Raw genomic sequence first — 14,793 nt, forward strand, 5'->3', positions numbered from 1 at the left:
TTTAATTCATTGTCCTATACCTGGGGAGGAAATTAGACAGTGTGTTGTAAGTTTGGGTTCCCAATACAGAGGAACATGGCAGAAAGTCGCTTAAGTAATGAATATTTTTTTGATGGTACTAACCTGCACTTCACAATTAAATAAAATTGTTCTTCACCTCAGTGGAATTCAGAATTGCTTAATGCAGCGTCGACCTTGAGATGCAATTTCTGTTCTTGAATTAACATATGTTCCTGAATGTTAACCTGCACCATGTATTTTCTTTCCCTCAAGTAGTACGCTGTTCTGTTTCCACTCTGTATTGTTTGACAGTTACCTTGGTTTGAGAGACTTACTTTTATGGCGAATCTTAACTAAGTACAAAGAAAATAAATGAACAGCAAAATGTGAAGGGAATAAGATGTCTAAATTTTCAATGGTTTTGCCAAACAAAAGGTTGACTGATAGACTTAATTTCTTATGTGATTTTCTTTCTTTGTAGGCTCACCTGGAAAACTGCCACCTGTCCTGGAAACTAGAGGTATGATATTTGAACACAGGCAGCCATGAAAGGGTTAGGAGGTAACCGAAGCCGTCACCTTTCTGACAACTGCGAACCTACAAATGACCAAATGTACCCAACCCCTACCCAGGAAAGGAATCCCTATCTACTCAGTCCAGCAGACTCGTATCAAATGGAGCATCACCGTTTCCCAGCTTCCAGTGCTCTACAGGGAGGCTGTCTCCTCCCCTTGAACAATCAGATTGCTAGCAGCACCTTCCCCAGGATCCACTATAACTCGCACTTTGACCTGCAAGATGAATGTGGTTTCACCCCGAATACTTCCACAAGCAAAATAAATCGCATTCCTGCTAACCTGCTGGACCAGTTTGAGAAGCAGCTGCCTATGCACAGGGATGGGTTCCACACTCTGCAGTTCCAGAGGAGCGACAACAAACACCGGAGTGAAAGTCCAGGCCGGATACGCCACCTTGTGCACTCTGTGCAAAAGCTCTTTGCGAAATCGCAGTCCCTTGAAGGCACTGGTAAAGGAAGTATGAATGGCAGCAAATATAGCTCAGAGGACCCCAAACAGAGCAAGAGAAGCAAGAGCAAGGACCGAAAATTGGAATCCAAACGCAGAACAAGAACAAACATATCAGGCTGGTGGAGTTCCGATGACAACCTGGATAGTGACAACTGCAACTATCGGAATCCAATGAGTTTAATGACACTTGGGAGACGCCCTGACCACGGACCTGCCAAATACTTCATGAATGCATATAACACAATCAGTGAACACACCCTTAAAGCTTCAAAGAGCAATAATGACTTGAAATGTACACCCTGTGTGAATATACCAATAAACGCTGACTCAAAGTACATAAAGAGGGGTTCTTGGTCCACACTGACCCTAAGTCAGACTCGAGAAGTTTGCCAAAAGTCATCTGCTACTATGGACAAAGCGCTATTGAAATCCAAGTCATATCATCATGATCTTGCTTCTCAGTACTTGAAGGTAGGTGAGGTGTTTTGAAGGTTGGCGTGTTCCGATCTTCAATAAGCAAAATCCAGCTCCCATGATATCTTTTATTCATTTCACAAAATTCAAATTGCAGCTTTACAATTTTTAGATGTACTTTACATCCTATTATACATTTCAATTACATTTCCTATGGGACCCAGGAGGTGCCATGAATGTTAATTTAAAGAGTGTTCAGCAACATCCAACTTTTAAAGTGCACCTTTCCTCCGACAAATGTATGGCATTATCAATAAAACTGTGCTAAAAACAATTCACGGCAGGGTGGTTTCAGAGGGTTGATATTGCAATTTAGTGGAATTTGTCTGACGTTCTATAATTTCTTAAACATAACTGGAAACCAACCTCATTTAATCCAGGTAACAGACCATGCAGTGGCAGTTTAAATTTTCATTAGAAACTTGCAAAAGTAAAATTAGCATAACAGCATTATAATGAGTGAGAATTTTCAATCTGATATCACTTCTTAATAATTGTACTTCAATATCTACTTCTATACATCCATGTAGGGGGAAGGAATTCTGCCTCTCTCATGACTATTTCCTAAATTTTTATTGACTAACTGTATGAGTGGCATTTTTCCCCAAAAAACAAAAACCTTCTTTTTCCAACAGTTTTCTCCCCTCCCTTCCTCTCTTCAACTGAAGGCATTGCCTCCTTGCTTGAGGTACTCCGTTCTACAAGTGCCGAGCACTCTCCAATACTAAGGCCAAGTGGCCCGCCATCAAAAGTAAGCTTCGATTCTGAGGGGGTTCATTTTGAATTTCAAGGATGGCGGAAACTGACGGTAGCGGATAAGCCACCCATTATACACACCGTCAATGCTCGTTTTAAGCTGCACAGTCATGCAGCTCTTTGAAGGTCCCGGGCAGCCAGTGAGCCGGCTTTTAAATAGCAAAAGGGGCTGTGCGGGCCAAGTAAAAATGTGAGGGAACACCGCCCAATTTTCCTTTCCATCGATTTCAGATGATCTGGCATTTGCCAGTTTTTTGCTGGCGCCCAAAGTGAAAATTGCCCCCCCCCCCCCCCCACCCCCTGAGTGCCAGTTAATACCCACATTATGAAGCATTGCCAACTCTGGTTGGACATCTTCCTGGAGATCTAATCACATGACGTTTGATCTCATGACACATGCCTGCAGTTTGCAAATGATATTGCATTTACCTTCTAAAGATTGGGCCCCCTGTAGTTGAATGTCTTTGCTCGGGGTTTTGCGCCAGCAGCTCTCCCCCGAGAAGTTCTGAGAACTGGGAGGCCACCAGTGAGCAGGCAAAGGAAGTAAACAAGCGTGACGTCCTTTGGACTGGAACAACTAGTGTTGACATCAATGTGAGAAAAGCAGACACATTAATGCCAGCATTAATTGCTACAGTCCAAAGGGAATCTTTGATGTAAAAATGGTGATTACACATAAATTGCTACACTCTGGCCAGAGTGTTCTGAACTGCACACCGTAAACCTGGAATCCCGACGGCATTCTGTGCAGCCGTTACATCTCTGCACCTTAAGCGCCACTGAACTTCAGTCCATTGCTGCAGATTACTGCTTATTAATTTCTTGTTGAAATGAATATTTATGATATTTCTTAGTCACTGCAGAAAATAGTTACCATTTCAGTAAATGCAGAGCGTAAGATAAGGTTTAAATTATTCGTCTCCTTTTCCATTCACTTTTTTATTCCACTGATACTCTTTGGAAAATAAGACTTTAACTGGGTTAGAGAAGCAGAAGGGTCAGATTCATAAATTTGTATTTAAATTTTGTTTCAGAAAAAGTAACAATGCAGATTTACAAGACCGCAGAAAATGCAAACAAATCACAGGGGTTATTTTCAAGAGGAATAGAATTGAAAAGCAGTGAAGTTATGTTAAATCTATAACGAACCTTGGTTAGACCACAGTACTGTGTACAATTCTGGTCTCCATATTATATAAAATATATATAGAGGCACTGGAGAAGGTGCAAAAAAGATTTACAAGGATGATACCAGAACTGAGAGGTTATACCTATCAGAAAGGATTGAACAGGCTGGGGCTCTTTTCTCTAGAAAAGAGAAAACTGAGGGGATACCTGATAGAGGTCTTTAAAATTATGAATTGGTTTGAAAAGGTAGACATAGAGAAGATATTTCCACTTTTGGAAGAGTCCAAAACTAGGGGTTATAAATGTAAGATAGTCACTAATAAATACAATGAGGAATTGAGGAGAAACTTGTTTACGCAAAGAGTGGTTAGAATATGGAACTTACTACCACATAGTGTAGTTGAGGTGAATAGCATAGATGTGTTTAAGGGGAAGCTAGATAAGTACATGAGGGAGAAAGGAATAGAAGGATATCCTGATATCATCTTCATAGATGAAGTAGCATGGGAGGAGGCTTGTGTGGAGCTTAAACACTGGCACAACTGGTTGGGCCAAATGGCCTGTTTCTGTGCTGTAAATTCTATGTAATGTAATACCCGCTGAACACACACACATTCTTCAACAAAAGTTTATCTTTGTGCTGCCTTTGGACCCAGGTGCCAGGAGGGGTGGAATGGCAGTCACAACTCACTGTGATTTCCCCAAAACATGGTGCGCTACTGAATTGCAGAAGCAACCCAGTGATATTCCACTCAGGAAGTTCCAGTGCACATTGGCAACTTGCTATCACTCATTAATCGCCTTGAAATTATTTATTTCAGTCGTAGGGCATTTGGGCTGTATGAGTAATACACCACTTCAACCTGTGAAGGCTGTGTTGCAACTCTGCAACTTTATTTTACCCTTTGGTGAGTTTCAAAGGGAATCTCTTATGTCAACAAACCGTTTATGTCGACAAAACGTTCATGTCGACAAAATACATGCTCATAGCAAAATGAGCGGCTTTTGTAGAATGGGTACTTCTCTTGCCAGCATCCATAGCGGTAGAGAAACCGGTTGAATGCCGTAATGCGCACAATGCTGAAAGTGACGGGCCTGAGGGAATTTGGGGACGGGAAAGAAGGGGACTGTGATGGGAAGCATTGCAGCCTGTTATCTCAAACAATGCCGTAATTTCTGTTTAACTGAGTGAAAGCAGAGCCGCATTAAGAATTCTTGGGGGTCTCCCCCGCCATAGCCCCCCCCCACCCCACCACCACCACCGATCCATTAAAACTTTTAAAAAGTCTGCAATCCAAAACAGTAAAAACATAAGAAAAATCCAGGATGATGAAAGCCATTATTCAAACACTGTTGTACATTGCTTATACCCAGGGTTGGCAGAATGAAAATACGTTTGTAGCCTAATGTCAACCAATGTCAACAGCCCAGAAGCAGCCCAGTATTATGTTGCTTAAAGATAAACATGTGTGGTATGAAATGACATAAAAATTATCGGGTTTGTGCTTCATCTGAATCTGTATTTTAATAGAAAAAACAAAATGGCAGAATAGTTCCAATTTTTCCCTAAAATAATCTTTTAACAAAATGACAATATTAAAATCAACACTTTTTGCAGCCTGTACTCTTGGACAATTCCGTAACTTCTGGCAAATTTGAATAAAAACAATAACCAAAAAAGCCCAACTTGGGATTTTTTTACAAATATTCCCATTGTAGCTGAATAAATTAACAATCTGTGAGAACTGAAGCATTCATTCTGAAATGAAGTTAAATGCCCAAATGGATAATGAACCTGGTTGTTATTAGATTTTAAGATTTTTTGGAAGTAAAAGAATGACTTTCCCTGCCTGCACACCCCAAAGCTTCTTTTGAAAATCGTTAAATAAAAAGCTATTTAAAAAAAAAAGCGCAGGAAAGCAATAGTCTATGAAATGCAATTCAGTGAAAAAATATGGATAAAATTTAAGAAACATAAGATCATAAGAAATAGGAGCAGGAATAGGTCACTTGGCCCCTCGAGCCTGCTCCGCCATTTAATAAGATCATGGCTGAACTTGGGCTCAAAGCTACTTCCCTGCCCGCTCCCCATAACCCTTCACTCCTTTATCTTGCAAAAATCTATCTATCTCCACCTTAAATATATTTAATGACCCAGCCTCCACAGCTCTCTGGGGCAGAGAATTCCACAGATAATTACATAATAGGCTTTTAAAAAATATATACAAATAACCTGGATTGTTCTTGTAAGTTTCATACAATTAGATTTTGTGAGAAGAGGCTTTTATTGAACTACAAAGGTTTGTTTAGAAACTCATTTCAACTCAACCTGCCCCAAAATCATTTCTGCTTTTTGCATTTGTTTTCTGAAACTTTTATTGCCATTCGCCTGCTGTCTTTGTTACCCTAAACTAAAAGCAACCCCTGCCTTGAAATTAAACTGAATAAAAACATTTTTAAAGGTCATTATTTATGACCGAGACCTCAGGTACTGCACGACCAACGGCAGCAGTGCAGACAATAATGTAAAGCACACGGCATGCATTGAAGCCGGAATCAATGCCGTTGTCGATGGCTGAAGATAGTGACACCGCTATTCCTGGCCAGAATGGAAAATGTTTGGGTAATTCACCCGTCAACCATGTAAGTGAGTGGGATTCATTTTACACACATAGTTTGTATGCAACTATCCTCCACTCACTGTGTTTTCCTGGCGTAATCAACCTGCTTTTATTGGGAGAAGGTGCTGCAGTTTTGGTCATGATTTCTGTTTGCACTATTTGGTGAGATTTTTGTGAGATGTTCTGCTCCAGCAAATTCTGGGTCAATATCTTGGAACTGGCCCAGAGAGATTCCTGTGTATTACAATCCTGAATCCTGATTTTCTAGTGTACTCAAATTACAACTCTTCTCTACTTAACTACAGATCCTATCATCCTTAAACCACCTCACACATGAATAAATTAAATCCTAAGCTTTTCCCATATTCACGTACAGTATTTGTTGAGTATTTGTTAAAATTGCCAAAGTTTCATCCCAGTTTGCTTAGAGCACAGTATTTACAGCAGACACTGAAAGCACTGTCTCACGAATATGATAACGTAAAACACCAGGAGCCAAAGTGACCTTGCTAAATTACCTCAAACTGCGTGGACAATATTTTATAGACGATTAAAGAGAAAAAGAAAACATCAGGGACCAGTTACTGTTCGGAAACACATTCAGGTCAATTTATAGATTGCGAATTATTGTGAACTAATCTGTACAGCTGCCAGTAAAAGGCACAGGTCTCAAATCACAAAGTCCTTTGTACAGATTCACTCAAAGGGAACTGGCAGCCTCATTTTATTAGTTGCCGTTCTGTTGCTTAGCAATCCACAGAATGTCTCGGCATGTATGGGTTCCGAATGGTTGCCAGATGATACGAGAGTGTTTTTAAAAAAAAGAAAAATATTTGGAATCTCTTGAATTGGGAGAAGGAGGAAGTACACATTGAGAAACAAATGGGCTGAGGTGTCACACATGTTTAAAAGTTTGCTGGGGTAATTCTCCATTTTTTGAATTTGTTTTTAATTCCCTCAGCAAACTATAGGGCATACAAAAATCTAATAGAAGTAATTATCCATTTAGCAGTCCACAATGCAATAATGTATTCCATAATGACTTTGATGATACTCATAATCATAGAATCATACTGTACAGAAGGTCATTCAGCCCAACGGCCTATGCTGGCTTTTTGAATTCGTCCCGTTCGCCTACTCTTTTCCCGTAGCTATGCAAATTTTTCCAATTCACTTTTGAAAGTTACTATTGAATCCGCATTCCAGATCATAACAATTCACTGCGTAAAAGAATTTCTCCTTATCTCCCCTCTGGTTCTTTTGCCAATGACCTTACAAAAGTGTCCTCTGGTTACCGCTCCTTCTGCCAGTGGAAACAGTTTCTCCCACGTACTCGATCAAAAATCCCTCATAATTCTGAACATCTCTATTAAATCTCCCCTTGACCTTCTCTGCTCTAAGGAGAACAATCCCAGCTTCTCTCGTCTCTTCACATAACTGAAGCCCCTCATCCCGTCTTTCGGATGAGACGTTAAACCGAGGCCCCGTCTGCTCTCTCAGGTGGACGTAAAAGAGCCCATGGCACTATTTCGAAGAAGAGCAGGGGAGTTATCCCCGGCGTCCTGGTCAATATTTATCCCTCAGTCAACGTAACAAGAACAGATTATCTGGTCATTATCACATTGCTATTTGTGGGAGCTTGCTGTGTGCAACTTGGCTGCCGCGTTTCCTACATTACAACAGTGACTCCACTTCAAAAGTACTTCATTGGCTGTAAAGCGCTTTGGGACGTCCGGTGGTCGTGAAAGGTGCTATATAAATGCAAGTCTTTCTTTTTTATCTCTGGTACCATTCTAGTAAATCTCCTCTACACCGTCTCCAAGGCCTTGATATAAAGTGTGCTGCCCAGAATTGGACACAATACTCCAGCGGAGGCCTAACCAGTGATTTATAAAGGTTTAGCATAACTTTCTTGCATTTATACTCTATAAAGCCGAGCATCCCGTAATCGGACACCAGAATAATGAAACTACAGCTCAATGAGTGGCTCTGCTATAGTGCCTCTCCTTCAGCTTCCCTCCAAATCCATTCCTGGTGCTGTGAATCATGTCCCACACTTGAAATAGCGCAAGTGATGCTTGAGCATTCTGAGTCTTTCACAATTGCAAGTGTATGTAGGTCAACTGCTAGTTAATTTGCATACAGGAACTATTGACAACACATTGCACTTTTGTGAAAGAACACATGTCCAAGAGACTATTTTGATATTTAAAAATATAAAATCCTGCACTTCTCTCTCTTTAAGGCTTCAGTTTCTGTTCTGAAATCCATAGAGAAATCGGCAAGAGAACCGCACTACTCCATTACAATCTCAATTTGAAGCTATTCCATTCTAACAATGGTTGTGACTGGGGAGCTGATGGCAAAATCTTGCAGAAAACAGCACTTTAATAATGCTTTGTCATTTGACTGCTACAATGCAGCTATTATTGGATAGAAGAACAGATTCAGCTGAAGTCACGGGTCAGTGAACATTCTGCCACGTTAGTTGGCCATTTGCTTTGGCTCTCTGAAGGCACAAAACAAGGTCACTCTGGAGCATCAGTTGCATAGTACTGTACATTTGGATTGATGTATACTGTTTTTTTTCCTGCTCCACAGAGGCAGCGTAAACAGTGCGTTGGAGCCTCTCAATCAATTCAGTGGAATAAATTTCCTGAATTAAACTGAGGATACTTGTCTCAAGATGATGCTTTATAAATAAAACATAAGTCCTATATTTTTAACGATACGTTTTAGTGACAGCCATTTAATTTGGGCCTCTTTGCTGATGTAATTACCTGATAGTAAGCATTTTTGTTTTAGCAGCTGATTAGTAAGTCCCCTTTGAACATAAATAATCCCTCTATCAAACCTGCCTTAAAATACAAGCCATTTTACAGAAACATCATTACTAAGAACGGACTTTAATAACATTCATAATCAAGAGGCTTCATTTAATTAACATTCCACAATGCCTGATTTCTCTACCAGCTTGTGATTTATTGTAAGAAAAAAGAAAGAAAGAAATTGCATTTATGTAATGTCTTTCACAACCTCAGGATGTCCGAAAGTGCTTTACAGCTAATGAAGTGCTTTTGAAGTGTAGTCACTGTTGTAATGTAGGAAAATGTAGCAGCCAATTTGCAAAAAGCAAGGTTCCACAAACAGCAATGAGATAAATGACCAATTAAACTGTTCTTTTACCGATGTTGGTTAAGAGATCAATGTTAGCCAGGACCCTGGGAGACCTTCCCTCCTCTTCTTTGAATAGTGTCATGCGATCTTTTTCATCAATCTAACAGAGCAGATGGGACCTCGGCTAAACGTCTCGACCGAAAGACGTCAACTCTGACCGTGCAGCACTCCCTCAATACTGCTCTGGGGTGTCAGCCACATTTATGTACTCAAGTCCTAGGCGGGAATTTTGCCAGCCCTGGGGAGGCGGGTATGGAGGCGGGACTGCCGGGAAAATGGCAGAAACTGGAAGCGGGTACCCATCCCGCCCCCAACCCGCCTCCGTGCCATCTTCCCGGGAGCCGGGTCCCCGACTCGCGCAGGGACCCGTCTCCTTGAGACGGGTAGGGGATTACAGCCACTTAACTGCCTGTTAACAGGTAGTTAACAGGCAGTTAAGAGGCTTACCCCCATTTTACCCCTGCAAGTGCGGGCTTCCCAAAGGATGCGAACCTCACCAGGGTCAGCGAGGCGAGCAGTGGGTCTGCGGGGGTGAGTGGGGTCAAAAAGTACGCTGTGGAGGTGAGTGATGGGTGCAGGTGTGGACAGGTAAGTATGAGAGGTGAGTGAAAAGTGTTAGAAAAAGTTTACTTACCTTTGCTTCTTCCTGCAGGCTTCAACCCTTGGGGATCCGGAAGTGCCTCATCTCCACGGCAGAGATGACAGAATGGCTGCTGCATTCTCAGATGTAGCAGCCATCTGATTTCTGCTAAGGAGAGAGGTTTGGTGAGTCTTCCGTACAAGGTCTCACCTTAGAACAGAGATTGTCAGCGTTTGACAGCTTCTCAAAGCTGTCAAACGCTGACAATTCATCTGTCAAATGAAGCGTCATATGCTGACGTCCTCTGTCACTGGCTTTCCCTTAATTGGCCGGCTAAGCCTGCAGGGCGGGCTTAACAAGGTCAAACAAGGGAAAATAGCGTGGGTTGACCGGACGTCATTGGAGGCGGGACTGAAACCCGACAACCAGCAGCCCTGCCCACAACGCGTCCCCATTGATAAAATCCAGCCCCTAGAGTGGGACTTGAACCTACAACCTTCTGATTCAGCAGTGAGAGAGCTACCACTGAGCCAAGGTTGACACCTATTGACATAAGAAAACTACTAGGCACTTGGTCTAAGTATTAAACAAGGCTTTAATCAACTGTTTTTCAACATGGAGATCTAGTTGTGTCCTTCACCAGTTCCTGTTAAAGAATGTCCTGAGCAAGCTGGGCCCATGCCCGAGTATTTATACTCTCCCTGGACAGCGCCACCAGCAGGCCGCCCAGTGTTATTTCATAAGTCATTTCCATATGAATGACTAGATTCATGTCACCTATTGTATATTAAAGATGCTGAGTGGCATTTTTGTCACAGAACACCCTCCCCCTCCTCACTAATGAACATTCCCACCTGCCCCCACCATTGAGCACTATATTGATCCTGAAGCTCCTCCCATACATGCACACAAACAACATTCTATCTTTAGAAAACCTCCAATAGAGGATCAATTTGGCCACAAAACCTCCACGCCCCCAACCCATCAAGAAGCATTCCGGTCTTCCCAGGACCAATCCACTGAACAGCACCTTGACCAGCGGCCAGCACTGAGCATTGTTTTGGCCTCTCATCATCACTGACCTCTCCTTCTTACCCTCACGTCCTTTCTTCCTCTTCCCTTCTGCCTCTCCCGTTCTCCTCCTCTCCGCTTTCCCCCCTCTCTCCCTCCTCCTATCCTTTCCCTCTGTTCTTCACACCCCTTCTCCTCTTCCTAATGCCCCTCCCCTTTCCTTATTTTGTCTTCCTTTTCTTTCTCTCTTGCACAGGCAAGTTGTTATTCTCTCTTTCTCCCTCCTCCTTCAGCCTCCCCATCCTCACCCGCTTGACTCTGCACCAACGCCAAGGGAAATCTGCTAGTTTTATTCGAAGAATTGCTTTGTTCTCTGGTTTCATTCTGTAAATATTTTATCTTTCCTTTTATAGGTTAAATGGGGAATAATTCTTAATGTTGGTATGAAGCAGTCAGGCATTTACGCTTGTTGAATCATTAATAGCTATGGCCAGCATGAGAACATCTTCCTTCTACACTATAGCATATAATACGATGTGCTTGAGGAAGCGTATATAATTTAAATTGCAGTAATTTATTTATTGATGATCACTTTCCTAGTAAGTGTCAGCCCAATGGTACAGGAAGTACATGTTGATTTTTAATTCATGAAAATCAGCTAGTGTTTTTTTAAATTCGTTTATGGGATGTGGGCATCGCTGGCAAGGCCAGCATTTATTGCCCATCCCTAATTGCCCTTGAGAAGGTGGTGGTGGTGAGCCGCCTTCTTGAACCGCTGCAGTCCGTGTGGTAAGGTTACTCCCACAGTGCTGTTAGGTAGGGAGTTCCAGGATTTTGACCCAGCGATGATGAAGGATTGGCGATATACTTCTAAGTCAAGATGGTGTGTGACTTGGAGGGGAACTTGCAGGTGGTGGTGTTCCCATGCGGCTGCTGCCCTTGTCCTTCTAGGTGGAAAAGGTCGTGGGTTTGGGCGGTGCTGCCGAAGAAGCCTTGGCAAGTATTGAAAGGGGGATCCTTATATAAGACAGACTTCAGCCTAAGAGCTATCAGAAAGGTTTTTCCAATAACTTTTTTTTGGGGTTTGGTAAGGTTCCACTAAATTTACCATGCAGGAATCACAGAATCTTTTTCAGCAAGGAAGTTCCGGTGGAGCCATTTCTACCTTTAGAAGGCCTCTCCCAGGTTTCCTTGCGCTTCTGCCGCCCTCTTGCGATCCGCTCACTGAGTTGCCACTGGCCTCATTTGCATGTGTCAGAGTGAGATCCAGTGGTGAAGCAGCTGCAAGTTTCCTGGGTTTGGACTGCTGCTGCGCTTGGGATAAGTTACACGGAGTTCTATGAGGTACACCAGCTGATTAAAGTGGAAGTGAGGAGTTCCTGACGCCGAAGAGTCTGCTGATCGTTGAATACAGATTTCTGCAGTGATTTTTTTCAAGTGTTTTGTTTTGCCATTCTGCCTACCGACACCTGCACTTGCTTCTCTGTTTCTCACAGGGCCAGAGCAACCCCCCCTCTTCATCCCCCCACCACCTACCCACAGTCAGAGCTTCTCAGGAGCCGGGCATGACATTCCTAATCGGAATACTCCTATATGCTGTTATCATGGGAGGGGCAGCAGCTCCATAAGATGGGGTAAAGGAGACTCGGACAACACTTACTGAAAGAGACATCACAGCACATGTCATCACTGAAGCCTTCTCTTCTGTGGAAGGAAACCTACCTTTGACACCACAGCTTTACCGCTTTCTTCCCCATTTTCAAATTAAGGGACATTCTTTCAATACTTCCACATGACAAAACATCAGCCCTCTTTGCCCCTACATGGCCATGCTAATCTTCATCACTTGAGTGAAGACATCATCAATAACAAAGCGCCATGCCAGCGCACATTCGATTTTATTACAGTGAATTCCAAAGTGCACTCTTAACATGGTGCTTCTCCTGGGTGCCTACATATGCCTTTTTTTGATTTACCTATTCTCGGGCTTCCTCTAGGTGCCACTTCAGAGCCAGGATCGCGGGAGGAGATTGTTTTGATCATGGTCTACAAAAGACTTGTGGGATTGAGGTAGCCCTCGTCTCATGGCAGCTTACTCCTTGGCAGCTTGGTGTTGCCTCCCACATACCACTGACGTAGTGCTATGAGTGGACAGTTGGAGGCCTGGCCTGTACGGCTGTCCTAAGAGACAGCAGTATCATGCAGCTGCGACTCCTGGGTGGCTTGGTCTTCATCACCCTCTTCACCATCATCATCCTCTTCACCATCATCACCCTCTTCACCATCATCACCCTCTTCACCATCATCATCCTCTTCACCATCATCATCCTCTTCACCACCATCATCCTCTTCATCATCCTCTTCACCATCATCATCCTCTTCACCATCATCATCCTCTTCATCATCTTCCTCTTCACCATCATCATCCTCTTCACCATCATCATCCTCTTCATCATCATCTTCCTCTTCTCCATCATCACCCTCTTCACCATCATCATCCTCTTCACCATCATCATCCTCTTCACCATCATCATCCTCTTCATCATCATCCTCTTCATCATCATCATCCTCTTCATCATCATCATCCTCTTCATCATCATCTTCCTCTTCTCCATCATCACCCTCTTCACCATCATCACCCTCTTCACCATCACCATCCTCTTCACCATCATCACCCTCTTCACCATCATCATCCTCTTCACCATCATCATCCTCTTCACCATCATCATCTTCCTCTTCTCCATCATCATCCTCTTCATCATCATCTTCCTCTTCTCCATCATCACCCTCTTCACCATCATCATCCTCTTCACCATCATCACCCTCTTCATCATCATCATCCTCTTCACCATCATCATCCTCTTCACCATCATCATCTTCCTCGTCACCATCATCATCCTCTTCACCATCATCATCCTCTTCACCATCATCATCCTCTTCATCATCTTCATCTTCCTCTTCACCATCATCATCTTCCTCTTCACCATCATCATTTTCCTCGTCACCATCATCATCCTCTTCACCATCATCATCCTCTTCATCATCTTCATCTTCCTCTTCACCATCATCATCTTCCTCTTCACCATCATCATCTTCCTCTTCACCATCATCATCTTCCTCTTCTCCATCATCATCCTCTTCACCATCATCATCCTCTTCACCATCATCATTCTCTTCACCATCATCATCTTCCTCTTCACCATCATCATCTTCCTCTTCTCCATCATCATCCTCTTCACCATCATCATCTTCCTCTTCTCCATCATCATCCTCTTCACCATCATCATCCTCTTCATCATCATCACCCTCTTCACCATCATCATCCTCTTCTCCATCATCATCCTCTTCACCATCATCATCCTCTTCATCATCATCATCTTCTTCATCATCATCATCTTCTTCACCATCATCATCCTCTTCATCATCATCATCAATGCTGCCCATTGTTGCGGTGGATCTGCAGGAAAGGAGTGTAGATGCCAAGAATGGGTGAACATCACACCCTTGGGACAGAAGAAGGGGGTGGAATGTTGTGTCTGTATGGTGCTTCACAGGGAGGCTGGGACAGCGGTATAGGGGCTCAGTCAGTAACCTGGAACTGGCAATATGTTCAAAGCTCTCCATCTCACACAGCAAGAGTTGAGTGCCTCCCCATGAGCTCCATGACCACCTCCTCCAAGAAGAGAATAAGAGAAATGACTGTGCTTGACTGAGTTAGCGTTTACACTACAGCTGCAGTGTAGAGGTCATAAAGATTAAAAATAGTAAATAGCATCTTGACGGTCATTCTACCAATGAATTAGTGGGCAGATGTGGGTAAGTGGTGTAACACTGTGCCATAAAGCAGGATGATCCCAGACTGCATCTTTGGTCAATGCAGAGTTAGCCAATGTCAATCGATGTAACACTACAAATGGACTTCGATTCGATGGATGTGGAAGTATTTAATGATGTATCTGGAGAAGAAAGGAAGCTAAGAAACACAAGTTAAACATAACTTAAGCATAGACTGCATTTA

General features: G+C 42.9%; 1 protein-coding gene across 7 annotated transcripts in view; it reads left to right on the plus strand.

Annotated features, from left to right (window-relative positions):
- Positions 1 to 14,793, plus strand: part of dlgap4b (discs, large (Drosophila) homolog-associated protein 4b) — a 733,594-nt gene that overhangs the window by 502,417 nt on the left and 216,384 nt on the right. For all 7 annotated transcript variants that reach the window (XM_086005582.1, XM_086005577.1, XM_086005576.1 and 4 more), the window contains one exon: positions 482 to 1,499. In XM_086005582.1, the coding sequence (XP_085861708.1) occupies positions 546 to 1,499 (954 nt within the window). In that variant the 5' untranslated portion in view covers positions 482 to 545. The remainder of the gene's footprint in view (positions 1 to 481; positions 1,500 to 14,793) is intronic.

Source organism: Somniosus microcephalus, chromosome 13 (genome assembly GCF_052327205.1).
Source record: "Somniosus microcephalus isolate GS21.2 chromosome 13, FLI_Smic_1.0, whole genome shotgun sequence".
Taxonomy (NCBI): domain Eukaryota; kingdom Metazoa; phylum Chordata; class Chondrichthyes; order Squaliformes; family Somniosidae; genus Somniosus; species Somniosus microcephalus.